Below are 21,975 nucleotides of genomic sequence, written 5' to 3' on the forward strand. Positions count from 1 at the left end.
GAAAAGAAAGATACTTGGGAAGGGAGCGCGTTCCGGGGTATCGGGGCTCTGAAACATTCCGTAGATGCTGCCACGGTTTCTAGAACAAAGCATGGCGAGTGCCTGGTGCACACCTCCCGCATACCCTACCAAGCCACAACGCCGATCACCGCCGTCGTCTCCGGGCAGCCTTGTCGAACAATGAATGATGCAATGTACAACACGTAAATCAGGCAATGCATCTTCCATCTGTTGTTATTTTACTTTTTTTTTTTTTCCAAAGCTCACTCGTCTAGACCGGCTCGCCGGCGTTATTTCATCCAACGTAAAGCATACACGCATTGAATCAGGCACAAGCACACCAAACTGCGTAATCATTACAACCCAAGTTGCCAAGCCCCCCTCCTTCCCGACCACCTCGGGTAGGCTTCATGCTTCATCTCACCACCTCGCCTCGCCACTCCCAAATCTGCCCGCTCCATACGCCCCGATCCAGCCACGCCGTCACCGTCTCCTGCTCCGTCTCGTCCCCGTAATACGACACCGGGACCGCGTACACCTCGACCGTCATGTGTCCCTCCGGGTCGCACGCCGTCCACCCGTGCGTCTGAATGTCCAGTACGTCATACGAAACGTCCATCAGCATGACCCTGATCTTCCTCCGCTCGTCCACCTCGACCCCGCTGTCCCGCGCCTCCGTCCCCGCCGCCGCAAAGTACGCCCGCTTCATGTCCAGCATGCCGACACTGCGCGGCCGCGCCAGCACCACCTCTACCAGCCGCGGGCAGCGTGCGAGACCCGCCCAGAGCGCCTCCTCGTCGACATTGGCGCCAAGCACCGCCAGCCGCCGCAGCGCCGGCCACGCGTTCCACATGTGCCGCCCCGCCCCCAGGTTCAGGTCCGGGTACTCATCGAGGCCGACAAACTCCTCAAGCGCCGCCAGCTGCGCGAACCCTTCCTGCAGGATCTGCCGCACGCCCTGGTCTTGGTGGTCGGCAGCCGGGCGGCGAAAGGGCATGCGCACCACGAGCCGCCGCAGCGAGCCGCCGGCTGCGTAGAGGAGCGAGCGCACCAGCCGTGCCGTCGCCGCGTCGAGCTGCGACCGGTCAAACGGCGCCAGGAACATGGCCGGCGCGCATTGTGCGGCCGCCAGGCGCACGTCTTGGGGAAGCGTGGTGTCGTTGGCGCCGGCCTGCAGGCACTGGAGGAAGGACGCGGCGCGCCGGCGGCTGTCCAGGAAGAGGCAACGCTGCCGCAGCAGCTTCTGTGCCGGCTTGTAGGTGGCGTGACTCGTCGTGCTCAGCGCAACCAGGGTCTTTGTGGCGATGTGGGACGGTGGCAGGATGATGTTGTTGTTTGGTGGCACAACGCAGTCTACAATCTGCAGGATGAGCTCTGGGAGTAACTGCACTCTGTTCGCGGCCATCGGTGCAACCTCTGTGCACGGCAAAATGGGCTCCATCTATTTCCCATTTGTGTACACAGAGGATGGATGTTTCGGGGCCATCCTAATTCAGGAGCAACAAGCGTCAATGTTGATGGGAGTGTCGGGAGATGTCATGGTGTTTAGAGGAAGTCGTACTCCAAGCTCTGGAGAAGCGGGGCGTCCTAGTCAACGACTGTTGTTGACTACAAAACACGGTGGTGGTGCCCATTATGTCGGCGACATGAACAAATTAAATTCCAAGAGACATCTTGGATGATTTAATATCTCGTGTTTAGTATTGATACAGTCTATTCTTTCAAAGGCCATGCAAAGTCTCCCAACAACTATTCAAACGCTGTGCATGGCCCAGCTCCTGCCCAAAAAGAAAGAACCAACTCCACGTATGACGCTGTATAGAAAAGCAAAAAGAAGATAAACAAGAAAATATGGAACAATTGACCCAGGGATATAGAAAAATGATACAACGCCACTACTTCCCAAGGCTCTCGTAAGTGTAGTCAACAGTCCATAGCGGATCCCACACCATGGACTTATTGTCCACGCTCTCGGTGGATTCCTCTCGCTGCACACTGCTTCGAGTCTGTATCGAAAAAACTCAAAGATCAGTAACTGGCAGCTAAGGGCCGAGAAGCGTATCGACTTTGCGTACCTCGGCCACACGACTGGATGGCCCCTCGCCCGCATCGGCCGCTCCATCCCCGGCCTGCTGCTTGGCCACCATCGCGCCCGCTGGCGACGGTTGAGTCGGGCTGGTGCCTGCGGGCGTCTCTGGCGCCGCCGCACGCAACGAGTCCGTCTCGCTGGCCAGCGCGCTGCTCTTAAGAAGCGCCGCTCCGCCAGCAATGGAAAAAGGCACCTTCTTCGAGGCGGAGCTGCTGCGGCGGCTCTCGAGGCTCTTGGACAGCGTTTTGTTGATACCCTCAATGCTGCTGATGCTGTCGCGATTCTTGCCCTTGACGCGGACCGCTTGAGACTGGATATTCGCCGTCGCCTCCACATTATTCGCTGCGACTGTGGATTTCCCCATGCCCGGTGTTGAGGGGGCACCAGGCTTATCCTCGGAAGCATCGATGAGATACCAACGCAATCCATCGGAAAGTTGAAAGGGATTGTCATTTTCCTCATCATGCATGACATTGCCCACGCTGCTTCCTGTCAGGCTCTTGGAGAGGTCCACGACTCTTTCCTGGATGCGGGTAATGCGAGCCACAAGCCACTCACGGTGTCGAAGCTTGTGCGAATCTTGCTCGCGCAGGAAGAAATGCGGGAAGCCCACGTTGAATGCAGCCCAGGCTCCAGCCTGCTGGTTACGTGTCGGCAGGAAGAGTGCAAGATCGCCTTCCTTGAAGTGCCGATAGGCAATTTTGTCGCTCGCGTCCCTCTGATACAGATGAGCTCTGTCGCGGTAAGTCTTGGCTTCACGCTGCCACTTGCGAGCCTTGTGCTCGGCCTCTTTAATTCTGTGATAGACTGTATCAGTGAACAGTTCCATATTGAATGAGCCGAGCGACTGAATAAAGGAGGAATATTGTCGTTCTTCAACCACAGCATCGCTATTATGTATCCAGTGGAGAAGCTCGAGATCGAAGCTATTGTTCGCGGGCTTGCTAAAGCTTGTCGATCGCTTGACAGATGAAGAAGGGTCCGACAAGTCGTGTGCGCTCTGACCCTGTCTCTCGCCGCGCGGAATCTTGGTTACAGTCATGTCAGTGCCATCTCTGGTTACAGAATAGCCGATGCGTTCCAAGAGGCGCGTCAAGCGGTCGTTTTGCGAGTACACTCTTTGAGTCAGGTCCTTTGTTCGCTCGTCTCGTGCCTCGTATTGGTTGGTCGATAACGATAGCTTCTCTTGCACAGACTCCATCTTGTTTCTGAACATTTGAACTTCCTCCTCGAGGCTTCCCAAACGCGACTGCCGAGAGGCAAGATCCTCGGTCAATTCAGACACCTTGCGTTCAGTAGCTTCCAAATTCTTTTGCAGCGTCTCTGAGCCTGTTTCGCCATCGGATAGCTGGCCGCGCAGCGTGCTAAGCTGCTCCCTGCCTTCGTTAAGCTCCCCTTCCAGAGCAGTGATCTTGGCTTTCTCTTCGTCCAGGTTCTCTCGAAGATGCATGGCGGCCATTTCTTCTTGAGCAAGCATCAGCCTCGTTTCAGCGAGCTCGGTGCGGAGTTCTTTGCCGTTGATTGTTGCCTGATCCAGGTTCGTCTTGAGCATGGACGCCTCGCTTTCAGAATCTCGCAGTTTGCAGAGCAAATTCGCAGCATAGTTAGAAACAGCCTCTGTCAAATCAATGGCGTTATCGGGTGTTTTACTACCCAGTGCCATGTCTTCGTGAAGCTTCTTCAGAAGCTCGACTTGCTTTTCTGCAGTCGCTTCTGCTTCCTTTAACTGACGCATGGCACTGTGATACTCGTCCTTGGTAGTCTGTACGAGTTGTTCCGAAACATCCAGTTTCTCACGCTGGAGCTGAGCTTCTTTGCGCAAAAACTCAACCTGGCCTTGTGCTTTGAGGCTCTCGTCATCGTGCTCCCTCTTCAGCCGTTGAAGTTCGTCCTCCAGCGCCTGCAGCTTCTCGTCGTATGAGGCTTTCTCGTTCTCGCGAGACTCTCCAAAATGATCCATGTCGTCTTCCGTTTCCTCTAAACGAGCCTTGAGAGCTTTAACCTCGTCCTCTAGAGATTTGCGCTCCTCCATAAACTCACGCTTGAACGCTTCCATGTTCTCCATAAGATCTTTCTTGGTAGAATTTACCTCCTCCATCTGGCTTTGAATCTCGTTGTGCTGCGTGGACTTGGACTCGACATCTTTTTGGAGGTTAGTCGAGCGCTGTTTCTCTTCACGCAGGTCATTCTCGAGCTGTGCAATACGCCGCAGAAGAGGATCAGCGCCATCGGATGATCGTCTGCGATCATCGAGGCGATTTGATCTGATGGACGCACTGGAGCCTGGTCGCTCTTGGAGTTGCATGGCCGGGGGCTGGAACAGGTTTCCATGTCGGGAGGCCTGGCTTTGTCTGTGTAGCAAATCTTCGAGACGCCGCACGCGGCTTTCCGCGGTCTTCAGTTTGCTGTCAAGCCTTGACTTGTCATCTTGGAGCGAGCGTAGCAAATCATCGTCACCGCGAATCAACAGGCCACTTCTTCCCAAAGCTGCCTCGTGAATGCTCCCATTCTTGAAAGCCTTGAGGCGCTTCGATTGCTGTTTTGTCGGACTCACGAGCTCCTGCACTAGTTTTGTAATATCGTCAAGCAGCGTTTCATCAGTGTGCTGTGCCTTGAGGTGCTGGAGAAAGTCGTCGAGGTCGTCTTTGGTGAGTGGTGGCCAGGCTTCTTCGTCTCCAAGCAAGTTGACCTCGAGCCCCATAACTTTGGTTTCTAGTTGAGGCCCATAGGTGCTGCCAACCATTTTCTGCCATCGTCGCCGCCGCTTGGCTTCTTCGTCCTGGAACAGGGCCATTTCATTGGCGAGCGTCGACGAGTCCATTTTGACCTTGTCCGTCCACTCTCGACGGCGGATTGTCTCAACGACAAAGGATGCATACATGTACGGCAGCTGGTAGATGAGTCGCAAGTAGTCAAATGTCGTCATATCGTCCTCTGAAGAGTTCAGGACATTGATTTGGTTGCGTACACCGCTGTGCTGGGCAGTAATCCCGGTGATGGTTTTCATGAAGCGGACAGATTCGGCTGCGATGGAGTTTCTGGCTGATGTGGCGTAGTAGAGCATTTCGTCCATCTCCTTTGCTCGCTTCTTGAGGTTCGGAACCAGCCGCTCGGTATGGTTGGAGGCAACTTTGGACGCCTGAGCCAGGTCCCTCTGTGAAGATCCATACGTCAATGCGGAGCGGTAATCTTCATCGATTTGCTTTACCACAACCTCGATGTCTTCGAGCAGCTGTGCCGTGTCGTTGTTGTGTGTCAGGGAAGATCGATTCGTGAGCGTCTCAAAGTCAGCAATGAGCGATTGCAGGCCTTGATGCATCTGCTTGGCCGCCTTTTCCAGGTCCGCCGCCTTGTCGCCGAACCGGCGCCGCGCGGTGGGTGCTAGCTTGCCGGCCTTTCTCGCAGTCTCAAGCTCGATGAGGTCCTCTAGCGTCGGGTCATCTTTGACAGGCGCTCTGTTGGTCATGAACTGGACCATGGCGGGTGCTATGGGCGTGTTCCGGGCGAGGCTGAGGTAATGCTCCCAGGAGCCGGCTAGGCGGTCATGCTCCAGCAGCGCGGGGTCTACCCACTTCTTCAGCTCGACGTACTTGGGCTCAATTTGTTTGATACTAATTTCGAGGTTGGCCAGGGCAGCGTCGAGGCACTTGATCATGACGTCGGTCTCATCATAGCGCGCGCGGGCCGCCGTGTCGAGCCGGCTGCAGTCCTCGGCGAGGCGGATGGCCCAGGACCGGCGGGCCTTGTACAGCTCCCGCCACGACTCCATATCCTCGACGTCGTCTATGGAGTTGGGGGCGTTTGGGATCGCATACGGTCGGGGTAGTTGCGCTTTGGTGCCGAGGGAAGGCGAAGATCCGGCGGCGGCCTGCTGGCTGACTCGGATGTCGTAAATGTAGAGCTCCTTCTGTTCAAGCCGATAACGGCCAACGTCAGCAACGTGTCGGGGCGTCGTCTACGGGTGTATTGCAGTTATACGTACCTCGGCATGCATACTCGCAAACTTGACGCTCCGGCCTTGGGGCGTCAGTGCGACCATGTGCTGCAACGAAACGGCGCTATTGCGGGCAACCCAGGCCTTCAAGTCGTCCAGCCTGCAGAGGATGGATTAGCACACGACACCCTCCTCCCTGGCCAAATTCTTGACAGCCGGAAGCTAACCTACGTTGAAAAGCGCGAGGTTTCGACCTCCAGGCGCTGGCCCGTGTGGGCAATCAACACCTGCGTAGCCATCTCGAGACATTGGCCATGAGGAAGCTGAGAAACAAGGGTGCAAAAACACTCCGGGAGGGCGATATCGGGTCGGGGTCGAGAAAGCGCGGTCGCGATGCAGAGGATTTACGATGCAGGATATGGATGAAGGAAAAAAGGCAGGGTACGGGAAGAGGAGAGACAATAACTAGGAACACGATCCGAGATTGAGAGGCAAGAAGGTAGATGGTTAGATTGGTGGCTGGCTGCAACGCAGTGACGCTAGCTTGGGGTTCAGGCAGCTCCTCGTGAGTGTGGAGGGAGGCGGTCCTTTTCTGGGGCTTATCGGTCACTCATTCGTGCGCTATCGCATCTTGAGCGATTGCTTTTTACAGCGGGGGCTGGCGTGCAGCAGCGTGACGAGAGCCCTGTGACTCGCCAGCTGCTGCTGACCGCAACTCCACTGTGCAGAGCGGTCCCTGTCGATGTCAGCCACGAGTGGCTGAAGCTCTCAAAAGTGTGGCGCTGCTTCCCTCAGCGCGTTCTCATCAAGGCTCGCACCAACAGCGACTCACTCATCAGGTATGAGAGGCATCCAGCTAGTGCAGCGAATCTCATCTGCGGGCATGTATGCAGTCTACTGTTCAATACCCTCATGATTTTTCGGTCTTAATGGGCGACACATCTCATCACCATGGACGACGATGAACGCATGGAGGACCTCGAGGAGGCAGGCGAGCCACCGCTGGCGTTGTCTGACGCTGAGAGGCAAATCCTCGAGGAGTACGACAGACTACACCAGATGGACCTGGAGATTGCCATTATCAAGGCTCAGAAGGCATATAAGTCAGGTACGTTGAGCCATTTTCGGCCGCCAGCACGCCTTTCAGCGTGCCGCCGTGAGACTGTACCAGTTGTGCTAATGAAACGACAGCCCCAGCAGACGACTCACCAGACGCGCTGGCCGCCGCGCAAGAGGCCCTTTTGCAGGCCCGATCCCGTTACAAGCTGCGAAATGACGCCGTTGAGCTCGTCGTGATTGCCAACCCCGTCCTCAAAGCCGTTCACGGCGGCACGAATGCCTCTCCCATCGACCGGTACGCGCCGCCCCCCTACTCGGCTTTCGCCCTCTCAGCTGACCACCAACTTTTTTTGCAAAGCGATTTGCTTCCCTTTATTGTCCAGCGCGACGACGCCGCCGTCGACGCCGCCCGGTCCGCCACGCAGGCGCAGGCCACGCGCGACGCCCTCACCGACGTGCAGGTGGAGACGCTGCGCGCGTGCCGGCGCAACGTCCAGCTGACGAGCCGGGTGTTTGAGCTCGCGGCGCAGCTCGAGGCGCGCAAGGCTGTCGACTGGGACGGCGGGGAGGAGGCGCTCCGGGTGCGCGACGAGAAGCGCAAGTGGCGCGCGGTCAAAGGCGCGGCGAGCGGCATCGTCGCCGGCAGCGGCGTCGACTGGGCGTCGGACGAGGCGCTGCGCGACATGGTGCTCGATCCGGAGGATGATGACTAGTCGCGTGGTACAATTTTATTGTATGGCTAGAAGTGACGCGTTACTGATGGGTCGTGTAAAATTCCATGTATCTCGTTGTGTCAGATGCTCATCGTATCGTTGTCTTTTACTCGAACGCTTGCATCTCCGTGTCAGTGGTTGAGTAGCCACCAGCAGCCAAGTTATTTAGCCACGCTACGAAAACGACCGAAGCCACAGGGAAAGCGGCACATGAACATACAGACATGCACATACAACCGAAAGAGTAAAAAAAAAGCAGAAAGCCAATAGTAGATGTGTATTCGCGCAATTGATAGGTATAGAATGATCAGTCCAGGGTAGGGTAGGCGTGTTCGTCATGTTGACCCCCCACCTGTCTATCAAAGTCACGATGGGAACCCTGTAGAAGCTAGGTACGCGAGCGATCAAGGTACCAGCTAATACGTATTATTAGAGTAATAAATTGATTATATTAAGCCGCGACACTAGAGTGCAACAACAGCTAAGTAGTAGACACATGAGCGAAGTCTGGCAATAATACCCGTGGCACATTCCCCAGCTCCTTCCACAGACTACTACGACCGCCCCGTTCTCGACATCAGTTGGAGCAATGTGAATAGACGTCGGCCAAAATCTTTTGACAGAACATAACTGATTTCTATTTAAATAGTAAAGTATGACTCTTGAGCTACCCCACCGCCTACAAGGCCACTGACAATACATCTGTACTAACTACATGTACTCTGTAGTACCGGATATGTAGTTCAACAGTGCTCGTCAAAGTTGAAGCAACGACTCGAAGAAACATTATTATAATTTAGTAGTTAGGTGCTGAGCGACTACTCTGGGTGGAGTAGTAAACTGTGCGGTCGCGTTTTGCGCAGCAACACGGTTCCACGCAGGAAGAGTGTAAGATTATTTGCGACGGAGGCTCGGGGCAAACCAAAAAAGACATCCACTCGCCAATTTAAGAAAAGAGAAAATTGGGCAATAAGAAAATTCCTTCGAAAATTCCCCATTGAAAGGGGGACTTGCTGTGTCTGTACTCACACGCCCACCCTGCGAATAAAGCAGGCTCGGCTCCAAGCTGGCTCCCGCCCACCACTCAAAACTGGTCAAAGACTGTCTACTGTGTTACAGTGGGGTTTGGTTTGAAGCGAGCAAATCACATTTCCAAGTGGGCAGCAAGGTGGCGATGTACCTAGCACAGTATCACTTCGTTGCCCAGAAAGCGTGTTTCGCACAAGACGCCGTCGGTGCATGTCCGCGTACCCGCCCAAAAGTCTCTGGCTGGTACCGCGTACCGTAACTACTAACTACGGTCCGAGGTCCAGTTGCCAGATGGCTCGGTACCTCAACATTTGGCAGAATAATAAAGGACATAACTAACTACCTAGCTGTGCAGATAACCTTTAGCAGTAAACGCTGCGCTAGAGATTGGGACTCATAATATTGTGTAAACTCAGTACTATTGATATGTTGAAAAATAGTTTGTAGAGTAGGTCCAACCAAGCACCACTGAGGTTGAGCATGATACACGGTAATGAATATCAGTTACGTACGGCACCGCTATGTTGGAACCTGCGCTGCGAGGGCTGACGGTGTACATAATTGGTGCCGACACGCCACAGGACACACTCTTTTGACTTATTATAACTATCAGAAAGTCGTACAGCATGCAGGCGGCAGGCGATATGCAGCTTTGCCAGCGCCATTGGTGCCCACGGGACTCGTGAGTTTTACTGTAATGGCCGAAAGAGGGAGATACTGCGTCACTCGACTAGTTTGAGCACCGTAGGCGCATTCTCATACGAGCAATGCTGATACACTTGATGACCGAAAGAGCCGTTTTGACGGGCACCACCACCGTGTGGGCAGCGCTGAGCTTAAAAAGGGCGGGCTGGGAAGCGAGTGATCTGGGCCCAAAAGCAGCTTGTTTTGTCTGGCGCGACGTGGGTGCAATGAAAAAAACATTGAGCCTAAAATCGCAGCAAAAAGGGGGGGGGAGTGGCGTAAGAGGGAGACGGAATAGGCAAGGTACCAAGGCCCAAGTACCAGTACTTTGAAAATTCGTATGACGATACTTGGGGGAATGCGAGTGGGCAAGTACCCCGCTCCGCCTGTGCTTAGCTTGCTTTTTGCCATCAACGAGGGACGGCGTGGGTGTGTTTGATGAGCGCCGCGCATTGTGGGATAGTTTGGCAGCGCCCAGCCCTTGCACTTTCGGTTCTTTACCTCCAATTTGGTCGCTTCTCATCTTCCAGCTGACTAGTTACCAGTTTGCCAGTCGCCGGTAGTTACCGTGCTCGCTTGATCGTGGCTGAAGCTATGGGTCTCGTGGCTTGCAACATGGCCGTTGCAGTTGCAGTTGCAACTACTACTGACGTGTACCAGCGATGCCGGGCACTGTACATTGGAGACGCAGACATACCGGGCTCTCTGCACGGCAAGGCTCTGCTGCAAGACTGCAAGTCGTGCACGATGGGCAGATAAGGAGGGATCACTCGACGACCAGCGCTTGCGATCGCTGCGAGACCTGACGCTCGATTGAGTCCGTAAGCGGGCTAGCCTTGTATGGGCTCTTTCGACTACTCCCCTTCCCATCCGTGTAAGTCGGGAGATCAATATCGGGTTGGTCAGTCAACACTGGCTAGTAGCCGGTCAGACTGGTGGCCATTGAGGGTGGAAGCTCATGGAAATGCCATTGATAAGTTCTTGGCAGCAGAGGGTTCATCGAGAAAATACCGGCTGGAGAGTCAGATGGGCATCGATCCAGGGTGCGAGGCGAGACGCACGCGTCGAGGAAGCTATGGTGGGGCACTTGTCGATGTGAGGACGGAGTACAGAGTAGTTATCGTCAACTGGTCTAGATTTGGCAACGTGGCCGGCTGTACGAGGCACTGGGAAACACCAATATCGCTGGAGCTGTCGGGAATGCGTGGCACAGGAGACCGTATGCAAAACATTGATATCGATCGCGAATGTTTGCTGGGTCACGCAAAGCGCATACCAGGGCCCAGGGTAAGGCTAGCAGGCTCTGAGGGTGCCGCTGGGTTCGGTATGAGGGACTGATGAAAAAGAAGAGAAGATGCGGCTTCCCGATGGCATATGTAGAACCGTGTCATATCGCTTAACAGGCAGAAGGACGAGGAGAGCGCGTATGCGGGCTCTGTGCAGTGACGGTACCAGGAGAGGCAGCTACTAACTTAGTAGGTACCTACCTATGTAAGTAGAGTGCAGGCGCGGGAAGGTGGTAAGCCGGCAAGCAGGCACGTAGGCACCAGGGGGACAAAAAACCCACCTCGCCGCACGCTATTTGCCAATTGCCATACTGACACACACACAACGCACACGCGCGCACCACACGGATAGACACACACAAACACGCACACCTTTTGCTTGCAGTATTGCACGCCCCCTCTTGTACCAACGCTTGGTAATTCCGTCTCCCTACCTAGCTAAATACCTACTTAAAAACCTAGTTCAACAGGTAATTGTTAATTATTCACAACAACTCAATTATGGCATGTACTGGGCTTCGCGAGGCCACAAATCCGCTAGCATCGGTAGTTGAAAGCTCCCTCGAACTACGTGGCCACTGCCAGCTGCCAACAGTCAAACGCGCAGGCGTCCGCCGTCCGTTTGGTGGGTGTAGATCAACTGGTGCCAGCTGCCAACCTACAAGTGCAAGCTGCTCCCTCGCAAGTGACCACTCGGCTCGTTTCGTTCCCTCCCGTCTTGTTTGTTCTTTAAATAAAAGACTATTAAAAAAAAAATAGATGCGGAATTATGCTTACCTATACTGCACAGTCAGCCAGTACTATGGATATCAGATACCTCTCGCTCATCCACAACTTCCTCTCCCACGCAACACTTCAAACACGCCAGCACCACATCTCACCCAGCAGCACCAAGCACCAAGCACAGTCTGCGACAAGGCACTGAGAAGGCTACCAGGTTGACCGGCTGAACCGGGTACAAGCTCCTCCACCTAAAATGCCGCAGCCCACAAGGTACTGTTTTGCCCACCAAACCACGCCCACGCCAACCACGACGCGCTTGGACGGTCCCGTCGGTTTTGTCCGTTACTGTACAGGTAGTTACCTGCTCTGCCCCCCGTCTCGGACCGCAAAGCACGGTGCACAGGTGCCCCTTGAGCCGCTGATTTCGCACAGTGTACGGAGTACTTATGCCCCGTGTCCGTTTTCGCTGGCCACTCACCAAGCACCATGCGTACCACGCAGAATGGACCTTCATGCACTCTAGCCTGCTTGCCTACCATGCGGGCGACAAAAAAAAGGACGCGCACATAAGTCTATACTTAACTATTAAGAAGGTTAAACTAGTAATAGGAATAAGAGGAATTAGAATAAGTATAAGTAAGATAGGTAAGATAAGTAAGATAAGTAAGATACGTAAAATAAGAGGGATAGTAGAATAAAGAAAAATAAACAGAGAAAAAAGAAAATAGTAAGAATAAGGAAAAGGTTAGTTAGTATTCCTAACCGGCGGTGGTGTTTGCAACTGGCACCTGGCACCTGGCAGAACAGAAAGCAACAAGTGCAGGTACCTTTGCTGGTACTGGTACAAGGAGGACCCAGTCGTACCTCGACAACCTTGCACTCTGCGGCAGTAGCTCCGTCGCTGGGCCACTTTGTGTGTGGCAGGCAGATTGTAGCGTGGGAGCGTTGCCCCCTCTCGTCTCCTTGTCCGTCGTCCCCTCCTCCTCCTTCTCTACCTTAGAAACTTACCTACCTACCTACCTAGGAGGTTACTAGGGGCGTCTCTCTTGTTCCCCCCCAAAAATCCAACCCCCCCCCCAAGCCAGCCCAGCTCGGCCCAGCCCAGGCTGCTTCCCTGGCTTGCCCTCGCCTTCGCCCTGGCCCGCGCCCGCGTTCCCTCGCGCTCAATCACTCCCCCCATAGTAAAAAGGCTGCCCGCCCTCTCTCCCACTTCCTCTCCTTCTCCCATACAAATCTCCCATACAAATCTGCTCCCGCGTAACTTCGCAACACACACAACACACTGCACGCCTTTTGGTGAGTCCCCTCTACCGTCCTCTACGCGCCCAACGGCAACGGCTCCAGCCACGGCAGCATTTGTTTGGCGACAGCACCGAGATTTTTTTTTTGCGCACCCTGCGTTTTTTTGCATCATCGTCGCCCTGTTTTTCATCAAGACAGACACGACTTGCTGCTTCTTCCCATCCTCGGTCGCGCTTCAATCATCTCGTCTCGCTTCCTCTGCTGCCTCAACTTACACCTGCGCCTCACACAAGAGACCGCTTAGCGTCTGCGCCAACGATTTCCTCACTAACACGCGATTCTCGCAGTGCAACTTTGACGTCTTTTCACAACTTCATTTTCCCCTTCAAAAACCCCTCAAACGTACGTCTCCTCACTCAATCTACTCTGTCCTCCAGCCTTGCACCTCAATTTGCCCTCTTCCCTGCGCGCGCGCCCGCGCAAATGCATCTCATGCTCTATGGCGGCTGGCGCTTTATCTAATCTCTGTCACTCGCCACTTGACACAACCTGTCGCCTTGCCTTCTTTTTTTTCCTACTGCTCGCGCGTGCCTTACGGTGAAAACATCGAGATGTGACAAACACTCATCCTACCAACGCGTCACTTGGCCTGCCAGCTGCCAGTATCGTATGCGCGCAGCACCATCACCCTTCCACATCACCCATTGCGTTTTCCATTTTCCTCCTTTTCGCGACTCTAACATTTTTCTCAGACCGCCGATATGCCCAAGGCCGCTGCTGCCCCTAAGCGTGGAGCTCGCGTCGAGAAGAAGCGCGCCAAGAAGGGTAAGTCACCAAGAGGCAATCTGCCCATGATGAATCAATGCTGACTCTCGCAGACCCCAACGCCCCCAAGCGTGGTCTCTCCGCCTACATGTTCTTTGCCAACGAGCAGCGTGACAATGTCCGCGAAGAGAACCCCGGCGTGTCGTTTGGACAGGTCGGCAAGATCCTTGGTGAGCGCTGGAAGGCTCTCTCGGAGAAGCAGCGCGTCCCCTATGAGGCCAAGGCTGCCGCCGACAAGAAGCGCTACGAGGATGAGAAGGCTGCCTACAACTCGTCCTAAATGTATCTGCCTTTTGTATTTACTAGCCACGTCGGTTTCCTATTAATTTCCTTTGTACTGGGAAGGGAGGTGTTGTATGACCGCAACGGGAAGGATTGTATTTTTGGTTGCTTTTCGATTATCAGGTACCGGAACCACACGGACAGGGTCTCTTAGCTTTGATGTCGTGACAGGAAGGTCTGTCAATGGGCCACTCACTATAATATCGCAACGAGACTATGAATGAAACTTGTATCAACATTTTTTTGTTATTTTGTCAAGTCATGATGCTGCTTTGGCCTGGACATGTCGTATTTTACTGTTGTTGGTAGACGCATTCTTGGACTCGAGTCAATGACTCGAGTCAATGCCGCACGAGGTCGAATTATCTTGCGCTGCTATATACGACGGAAAGCCTAGGTAGTCTAAAAATATCACGGCGTCAAAGTTGACCTGATACGCCCGCCGCCATCGTCATGCAGCCACACGCGCTCCGTCGTGGTCGCCCATGGACGCGGCCAGGTCTTCTCTCCCCTGTCCTTTGCTGGCCCGTTGCCGTCCTCGAACGTCTGGTCCCGTCCTCTCGGAACAAATGCATTCGAGGAACCAGTGGCCATGTCAAACGGCGCCAATGCAAGGGACAAAGGCATTGCCGGATGAAGAGGTGGCGGCGGATCCCTCTCCCTTGAGCAGGCGTCAACGCAGGCGCTTACATTGATGGATGGTGTTTGGGCCTCTTAACCCCCCCGCCCCCTCTTCCCTTGACCGGCTCATTTTTGGCGCGTTTCGCATCCTCCCGACAGTCTGGGTAACAACGACGTGGTAGGGGTCGCACGACATTGTGGTCACGGGCCGCGCAATTGCTCATGCCTCGAGTATGTGAAGGAGGAATGGATTGATTGATCGCCAATCATTCTTGTGTAGCGCTTTTCGCCACCAATTTTTTTTTTGCTGTTCTTGTTTACCTTGTAATATTTATCGTCGTTTTCCGTGTCAGCCTCGAGATGAAAAGGTGTTTAAGCCACAACGAGGCTTTGAGGCGGTGCAATGAACAGGTGTGGCTGATGTTATGCAAATCATGGTTGCGGCGTACGCAAGCGAAATGAGATCTTTTGCTAGCTCAAACATCATGGCATGATTTTTAATTTTCTGCCAAAAAGAACAGGAGCAAGGGAAAGATACAAAAACAAGGTTAGGCGAGGATGGCAAGTCAAAAAAAGCGTTTTGGCCGCCTTGATTCTGGAGACGATGGACGCCTTTTTCGATGCCCAGGGTCCACCACCAATCTGGCCTTATGGTAGACGAAGGGAAGACGAATGAGGGAGGGGCCATTGAAGAAGAGGAGAGAGACAGACTGGGCAAATGAAATATAAAGAATAAAATAACCTGCAAGCCATAACTCTTTACGGATGCCTTTCTTCTCTACCTACCTACCTATCCACACTCGCTTCCCCTCTTCCGCCGCCTCCACCCCCCGATCTGCGAGGACATGGGTTGTTCTGAGTCTGAGGGCTTCTGACAAGCCCACCATCAGCTTCCAACAAGGCAAGCTAATGCAGCTCATGGGGTTGGCAAAGGGAAAAAAAAGATTTTTTGGTTTTTTCACAAGACATTTGCCTGTCATGAGAGCCCATGAGCAAACAGAATGGAAGAGAGGGGGGGACTCGGCATATGCATGATGTCGTGGTTATTTCTGCCACATCGAGGTGGTCACTGAAGAAAAACAACTAGGTACCTAGTGACAGGGCAGCAAAAAAAGCACATGGTTGGGCTCGTTTGGCAGTCCACCCGCATCTCGCGGCGAGGGGAAGGCTGACAGGCCGTGTAATGGCATAGTTATTCCCTATCCCTATCCCGTAGTCAACGTCTGGAATAGGCCTGCCTCCCCGTACAGCCCTGCGCGAAAACGGAACCACCTTTGGGGTCAAAGGGCAGGACGGATAAAAAGGGATCAATTTCTGGGGACATGTATCATTCAGAAGGACGGACCTCTTTCAGTCCTGTCTCGTCTCGTCTTGGATTCCATTCCCCCTCCTTCCAGCCGTCGACGGGTGGCATGATACCACCATATCGCATCCTGCAGCCCCCCCCCACATTGGCTGGTTCGCAAAGTTGTCACTGAGCGCCAAAGATATTTATGTATTACTACTGACTAAATTATAATGTATCAAACGCCAGAGACCGAGACACAGCAAGACAGAGAGAAAGATGCTGCCTATGTAGGTAGGAACGTACGGATAGTTGTTCTCTAGTTATTACAGGCCTGTTTTTTACATGACGTCTCTCCTTCCCCTCTACTTTATTCTCCTCTCTTAATTACTCCTCTTTCACCCTTTTCAATTCCAATCCTTCTCTTCCATCCTCTCTTCCATCCTCCTTGTTGGCCTGCTCCCGCCGCCACTCTGGCTCCTACCGACAAAACTACAACACATCACACATCACTGTACATGACGCCGCCCATACCCTGCTAATTCTCCTCACCCCCCCCTCCCCCCTTCGACGCGGACCCTTTAACCCTTTCCCCCGCCCACCCCCGGACCTTTGCCCAATCATTCTTCACCTTGACCGGCGTCAGAGCGGGCGGTGTGGCTCCCATGTTTGTTGGCCTTGCATATTGGTGCTGCAAAAGTCGCTGGACCCCCCCCGGTCAGTCGTCGGGTGCGTGGCGGCGTGGGACAAGGCAAGACTGCCATATGAAGAACTGATCACGCACTTGTTCGCTTTCGCGAGTCTTTTCCCTTCCTTTCCTTCCCCGTTTCTACCTTCTTTGCCGCTATCGCTAGCTATTTGGCTAGGTGAGTTGGTTTCCTCTCGGGAATCCATCATCTTTCCTTTGTCAGGACAGAGGATAGGTACTCCGAGTACGAGAGAGCTGTCGTGGGGCTACTGTCGAGATCCCGCCTGATTCGCTTCTTTTTTTTTTTTTTTTTTTAAGAGGCTACTGGTAATAACTAGCTAGCCGCCGGCCGGTAGTACTGGTGTACTTTCTGGTCTCTCCCAACCCTGGCCTTTATCTTTCTTTTGCATCTCTTGGGCCTGCTCTCTCCGACAGCCATTGCCCATTGGACGGCTCAAAGGCTACTCTCTCTGACGGCCATTTGCCCATTGGCAGTCGAAAGGCTGCTCTCGGAATCCGTCCTACCTATATAGGTCCCGTCTTCTGGTCAACTCATCTGCCCAGATCGCGACAACGTCCCTGGTATCTCCGCCTTACCCCCCACGCCCAGCCATCACGAACCACCCCCAGTTGGTTCTTGCACAACGCCAGGCTTCACAATATCCCACCGGCTACACAAAGTCATGCTGTGTTGAAGAGGATAACCGCAGAGCTGCATCCCGAAAAACAAAGCAAAAAAAAAAAAAAAAAAAAAAAAAAGTACCAATATAGTTTCTCACCAACGCCCACTTGAGCCAGACACAACCCGCACACTCACTCTTCTTATCACTGGCTAGCCATATGCATTTTCACACGATGAGGAGTCAAGTTGTCATGGCTCCCATCATGCATTCCGTCGAGGGAGCCGACTGGGTGCTGCTCAAAGCCCTATTCTGGGAGTCGAACAAGTGCCTCAAGGTCATGGACCTATTCCGCTGCGTGCAGCCTGGCCTCTCTCAAATTACATCCGCCGAGCTCGACGATGTCGTCAACCAGCTGTACCTGCTGCGCAGAACCATGATCGCCTTTGCCGACATGTTCCCTCTGCACACTAAAGCTATTGAAGCGCACCTCAATCACCTTGATATGGCTCTGCCCTCCTTATCCGTCGCCCTCGACGTCATTCAACGCAATTGTGACCCTCGTTACCCCTTTGACGATGCCATCTGGGACCGCCTCCTCTACATCAGTGCTGGCCGTGACAACCCTGGCTTAGAACTCGTTGACCGCCTCAAGCTCTTCACCCAGTTCTTCGACGTTTTATACTCCGCCTTGGTACAGTATGCGTGTCACCTCCGTCCTGGCCGTTTCGTAACGCTGACATTGCACCCTCCGCTCAAGAGATCCTACATTCACATGGAGAAAGGCAGAAGGTATTCGAGTTCAGATAATGGACTTGAGAGAACATGAGGGCATGAGTAGGTACACTTTCGTCACTCTCTTTCTGGATTCTTGCTGATATGTGCTTCTCAGGGGTCCCTTCAGTCCTCAAGACCGTATTCGTTTCTTTCAGCACCTTGCCCGCCGCAAGAACCAGACGACAGGTATGTCCCCCGCAGTTCTCACATGCTATATTCCCTCTAATTTGTTGAAAGCCTCCTTCTCCTCCACACTGGGCCATTGAGACTGTGGACCTTAACCCGAAAATTGCAAGCCCTTTTGAGTCGCACGGCGAGTAGGTCAAATGTACCACGTCTACAATCGATCTTTTGTGCTAATCCTAGTAGGTCAAAATCATTTGGTCCGTATGGTCGATGGAATCAGTTCAAAATTCCAGACAACTCGAAATTGCTATTCCGAAGGTGCCCGACGCTGTCTCCTTGCTCTGTCCGGTTCAACGGCTAACCCCTCCCAGGAGTTTCAACAATGATGCCATCGCCCTCATAGTCTTTATCAACTGTCATGACAACATGCCATACCTTATGCTGCGAAGCACGATTGAAATAACTCCGTACTACGATTGCCGACCGCTCAGCGCAATCAGCATCACGCGATGCAAGACGGCGTTGCATCTGACCAGATGGAGTAATCGGAAATATTGCTGGACTCTCTGGGCTGTGCTTCAGTTCAGGTACTTTGAAGGTAAGGAAAACTGCCCCGCAACGAAAACATGTACACGGGTTTGAACTAATAAACCGGTCGTTTGCAGAGCTCGTCGTCATTCACTGCACTCTGCTTGCTCTGAAAGCTCAGAGTAGTCTTCTGACCAACGTTCTGAGCCCTGATGAAAATGTCGTTCGAGATGAGGTGAAGATATGGGAAAGGTATAGCTCGAAGCTGCCAAACCAAAAGCACCTACCCTGACAGAGCTAACAATGTACTCAATCGGATAGAGACATCAAAGACTGCGGCGTCGGGCACAAGCTGGCCATTTACCGAGATGAGATGACTCGCACGAAGCGCCTTTATTCCTACGTTGCTTGCGGCCAACGACTACCAGCCTATATGCCGGCGTGGACAATATTCTGTATGTTTTCTTCTTCTTTTTTCTTCCCTTCCTCTCTCACACCCAGACGGAACAAACATGTTGATGTGCCACCCAGTCACCGACCGCGGCGCGAAACCAAGGATGGAGTGCGTCGACGACTACACCGTCATCGTCCACAACGCGGTTCTTTACAAGTTTGCCGATCGCTACACCACGTCCCGACACAAGCCACGGCACTTTGAAATCCAGTTCAGGCATCCTCGAGGTAAGACATATATTGGAGAGCGCGGCCTTTGTGTGCGTTGCTTGGAGAGACGTGGTCGTGCTGACTACTACGCAGAGAATCGCGTGATGAAGCGCATTTTGGAGGACTTGTATAGGCAAACACACAAAAATCCTCGGTAAGCGACTGCGACTTTCCAAAACGAAAGACATTAAAAATGCCCACGAAATGATTTGGAAAATTTGGTGGGAATATTCAAAGGGGGCACATTGGCAAAAAAGTTGACTGAATTTGAATGACCTTTTTTTTTTCTCTTCTTATCAAGCCTGTTTTATGATTTAGTTATACCCCGCATCTTGATTTAGCGCATCACTCCCCTCTATTTTACACTTTCGATACTTATGAATTTGACGAATTATGAATCCTCTCTCCCTCTCCGTTTCTCCGTCGGCGCGTCCTGTAATTTTACAGCTCAAGAGAATATGCCATCGTCAGGAACCCCAAAGCATGCGTGCGATTTATATGTGTGATTCGTGGCTAATATAATGTTTCTCGTAAAACAAATGTCTCCCGTCATACATGTTCTCTTTCTTCATAATATAGACCTTGTTACCCCATAGGAAGCTCAAGTGCGGACATTAGGCTCGTCGCGGCCGACATGCTCCTTGAACTTGAGAAGCTCCGTGGCAAACTTGACCTCGGCCTTGAGGAAGTCCTGGGCATCCAGGTCGTATGTGGCGGGGTCGCTGCTGTGCTGCTCGAGGTAGAGACGGATGGTCGCGCCGGAGGAGCCGGTGCCGGAGAGACGAACGACGATGCGGCTGCCAGAGGAAAAGGTGGCGTAGAGACCCTGGTTAGACGAGACGGAGCCGTCGAGGTCGGTGTAGGAGAAGTTGCCAGCGGCAGTGACGGTGCGCTCTGCAACCTAGTTAGCAAGGGTCTTCTTCTACAGGATTGGGAGAACTTACCGCCAATCTTGCTGCCGACAGTGTTGGGGTTAGCCACCAGCGCCTGCAGCTCGCCAACAACCTTGTTGGCACCGTCGGAGTCAACATTCTCGTAGTCGTAGCGGGTGAAGAATGTGCGTCCGTATTGCGTCCAAAAGTCCTTTTGGATCTGCTTGATGGAAGGGGTAGACTCGGGGTTCTGCACACCGAGGGCGGCAATGATGTTGAGCCAGGCGACAACGGCCCAGAGACCGTCCTTTTCACGAATGTGGTCGCTGCCCGTGCCGAAGCTCTCCTCGCCGCAGATGGACAGCTTCTTGGCGTCAAAGAGGGCGCAGAAGAACTTCCAGCCGGTGGGGACCTCGTAGCAGTCGAGACCCTGCGCCTTGGCGACGAGGTCAACAGCGCCCGAGGTGGGCATGGAGCGGGCCAGGCCGTTAACACCGTGCTTCTGGAAGTAGGGAATGAGCTTGGCGTGGTGAGCGATGATGGCGAGGGAGTCGCCGGGCGAGACAAAGGCATTGGCACCGTAAATCATGTTGCGGTCGCCGTCGCCGTCCGAGGCGGCGCCAAAGGGAATGTTGTGCTTGTCGACAACTTCGACGAGAGAGTGGGCGTAGACCAGGTTGGGATCGGGGTGACCGCCGTTGAAGTCGGGGCTAGGCACGCAGTTCTGGGTGGCGCCAGTAAGACCAAGCTCCTTTTCGAAAATGGCGGTTCCATAAGGGCCAGTGACGCCGTGAAGACCGTCAAAGAGAACCTTGAAGTCGGGGTGCGAAGCGAAAAACTTCTTGATGGTGCCAAAGTCGAAAATGTCCTTGAGCATAGCGACGTAGTCGGCCGTGCTGTCAATAATCTCCACCTCGAGAGCACCGTAGGTCTGGGTGCCAATAGTGACAATGTCAATGTCGGGGATAGAGGTGATCTTATAGGAGGTCAAAGTCTTGGAAGTCTCAAAGATCTTGTTCGTCACGGACTCGGGGGCGGGGCCACCGTTGGCCAGGTTGTATTTGATGCCAAAGTCTTCCTTGGGGCCTGGAAGCGCCAATTGTGAGCAAAGAGCCGAAGGATATCTTACAGGGCCTGTACTTACCGCCGGGGTTGTGACTGGCAGTCAGAAGGATACCACCGGTAGCCTTGCGAAGGCGGATGACATGGCTCGCAGCCGGGGTTGACAGGATGCCATTTTGGCCGATGAGGAGCTTCTTGACGCCGTACGCGGCACCAATCTTGGCAATCAGCTGGATCACCTCGGGGTTCCAGTAGCGGCCATCACCACCGATGACGAGAAAGGATCCTAAAACGGGTAGTTGGGTTAGCTCCGACGCGTTGAGAGACTACTGGAAGCTACTCTTACCCTCGACACCTTCGGGGATGGAGAGGAGAAGGCTGGCAACGAAAGACTCGCTGTAGTGGGCCTGCTGGAAGGTGGTGACCTTCTTGCGAAGACCGGAGCTGTACAAGTATTAGAGAAACGGTTCAACGGCGTCGAAATGCCTAACAGCCACTTACGTGCCAGCCTTTTGGTCCTGGAAAGGCTTAAACTCAACAGTCTTGACGTCCATGACGAGTTGTCGGCGCTGAGTAGCTACATAGGGCAAAGTCGGTGAGCAAAGGAGCAAAAGAGATATACAGTAGGACAAAAGACTCACAGAAGAATAGAAGAGGAGAATAGGAGCTTGGGGATTAATTGAGAGAGATAGAGAAGAGAAGGAGGAGGGAAGCTATCATTAGCTTGGGTCGTCAATCATCCAATGGTGGGGTTGCATTAGGTGGGATGAAGGAGGGGGCAGACGCCAGTAGTGCCGTGCGGTGAAGCCTAACACCAGCATCCGCACTGTACAGCTGCTGGAATTCTTGGTACACCGCCACAGTGCA

The 21,975-nt window shown here is 53.6% G+C and overlaps 8 protein-coding genes across 8 annotated transcripts; 4 read left to right on the top strand and 4 right to left on the bottom strand.

The window, feature by feature from the left end:
- Positions 1-415: 415 nt before the first annotated feature.
- On the bottom strand, positions 416-1,540 carry CCM_02271 (uncharacterized protein; the record flags this gene model as incomplete). The annotated part of the gene is made up of 2 exons (XM_006667423.1): positions 416-1,441; positions 1,508-1,540. 2 exons carry the CDS (start codon positions 1,538-1,540, stop codon positions 416-418), a joined length of 1,059 nt encoding a protein of 352 aa, XP_006667486.1.
- A 355-nt stretch (positions 1,541-1,895) lies between these two features.
- On the bottom strand, positions 1,896-6,322 carry CCM_02272 (Autophagy-related protein 11; the record flags this gene model as incomplete). The annotated part of the gene is made up of 4 exons (XM_006667424.1): positions 1,896-2,006; positions 2,076-6,044; positions 6,072-6,183; positions 6,255-6,322. The coding sequence occupies 4 exons, from the start codon at positions 6,320-6,322 to the stop codon at positions 1,896-1,898; spliced, it is 4,260 nt and encodes a 1,419-aa protein (XP_006667487.1).
- Positions 6,323-6,974: 652 nt separating this feature from the next.
- CCM_02273 (uncharacterized protein) lies at positions 6,975-7,795 on the top strand (the record flags this gene model as incomplete). Its single annotated transcript, XM_006667425.1, has 2 exons — positions 6,975-7,131; positions 7,215-7,795. 2 exons carry the CDS (start codon positions 6,975-6,977, stop codon positions 7,793-7,795), a joined length of 738 nt encoding a protein of 245 aa, XP_006667488.1.
- Positions 7,796-8,462: 667 nt separating this feature from the next.
- On the bottom strand, positions 8,463-12,697 carry CCM_02274 (uncharacterized protein; the record flags this gene model as incomplete). The annotated part of the gene is made up of 19 exons (XM_006667426.1): positions 8,463-8,474; positions 8,825-8,896; positions 9,079-9,086; positions 9,448-9,516; positions 9,587-9,674; positions 9,885-10,023; positions 10,076-10,151; positions 10,206-10,213; positions 10,279-10,424; positions 10,520-10,662; positions 10,785-10,979; positions 11,076-11,232; positions 11,307-11,521; positions 11,572-11,576; positions 11,656-11,740; positions 11,804-11,935; positions 11,996-12,089; positions 12,345-12,512; positions 12,587-12,697. The coding sequence occupies 19 exons, from the start codon at positions 12,695-12,697 to the stop codon at positions 8,463-8,465; spliced, it is 1,923 nt and encodes a 640-aa protein (XP_006667489.1).
- Positions 12,698-13,520: 823 nt separating this feature from the next.
- Positions 13,521-13,864, top strand: CCM_02275 (nucleosome binding protein; the record flags this gene model as incomplete). The annotated part of the gene is made up of 2 exons (XM_006667427.1): positions 13,521-13,584; positions 13,638-13,864. The coding sequence occupies 2 exons, from the start codon at positions 13,521-13,523 to the stop codon at positions 13,862-13,864; spliced, it is 291 nt and encodes a 96-aa protein (XP_006667490.1).
- A 2,141-nt stretch (positions 13,865-16,005) lies between these two features.
- CCM_02276 (uncharacterized protein) lies at positions 16,006-16,993 on the top strand (the record flags this gene model as incomplete). Its single annotated transcript, XM_006667428.1, has 3 exons — positions 16,006-16,066; positions 16,495-16,638; positions 16,896-16,993. 3 exons carry the CDS (start codon positions 16,006-16,008, stop codon positions 16,991-16,993), a joined length of 303 nt encoding a protein of 100 aa, XP_006667491.1.
- A 352-nt stretch (positions 16,994-17,345) lies between these two features.
- CCM_02277 (uncharacterized protein) lies at positions 17,346-19,332 on the top strand (the record flags this gene model as incomplete). The annotated part of the gene is made up of 9 exons (XM_006667429.1): positions 17,346-17,779; positions 17,841-17,917; positions 17,973-18,043; positions 18,095-18,174; positions 18,227-18,301; positions 18,355-18,581; positions 18,649-18,763; positions 18,833-18,966; positions 19,043-19,332. 9 exons carry the CDS (start codon positions 17,346-17,348, stop codon positions 19,330-19,332), a joined length of 1,503 nt encoding a protein of 500 aa, XP_006667492.1.
- Positions 19,333-19,775: 443 nt separating this feature from the next.
- CCM_02278 (phosphoglucomutase 2) lies at positions 19,776-21,662 on the bottom strand (the record flags this gene model as incomplete). Its single annotated transcript, XM_006667430.1, has 5 exons — positions 19,776-20,068; positions 20,119-21,132; positions 21,191-21,394; positions 21,455-21,552; positions 21,610-21,662. The coding sequence occupies 5 exons, from the start codon at positions 21,660-21,662 to the stop codon at positions 19,776-19,778; spliced, it is 1,662 nt and encodes a 553-aa protein (XP_006667493.1).
- Positions 21,663-21,975: the final 313 nt, after the last annotated feature.

The sequence above is a fragment of the Cordyceps militaris genome (assembly GCF_000225605.1).
Source record: "Cordyceps militaris CM01 unplaced genomic scaffold CCM_S00002, whole genome shotgun sequence".
NCBI classification, from domain to species: Eukaryota; Fungi; Ascomycota; class Sordariomycetes; order Hypocreales; family Cordycipitaceae; genus Cordyceps; species Cordyceps militaris.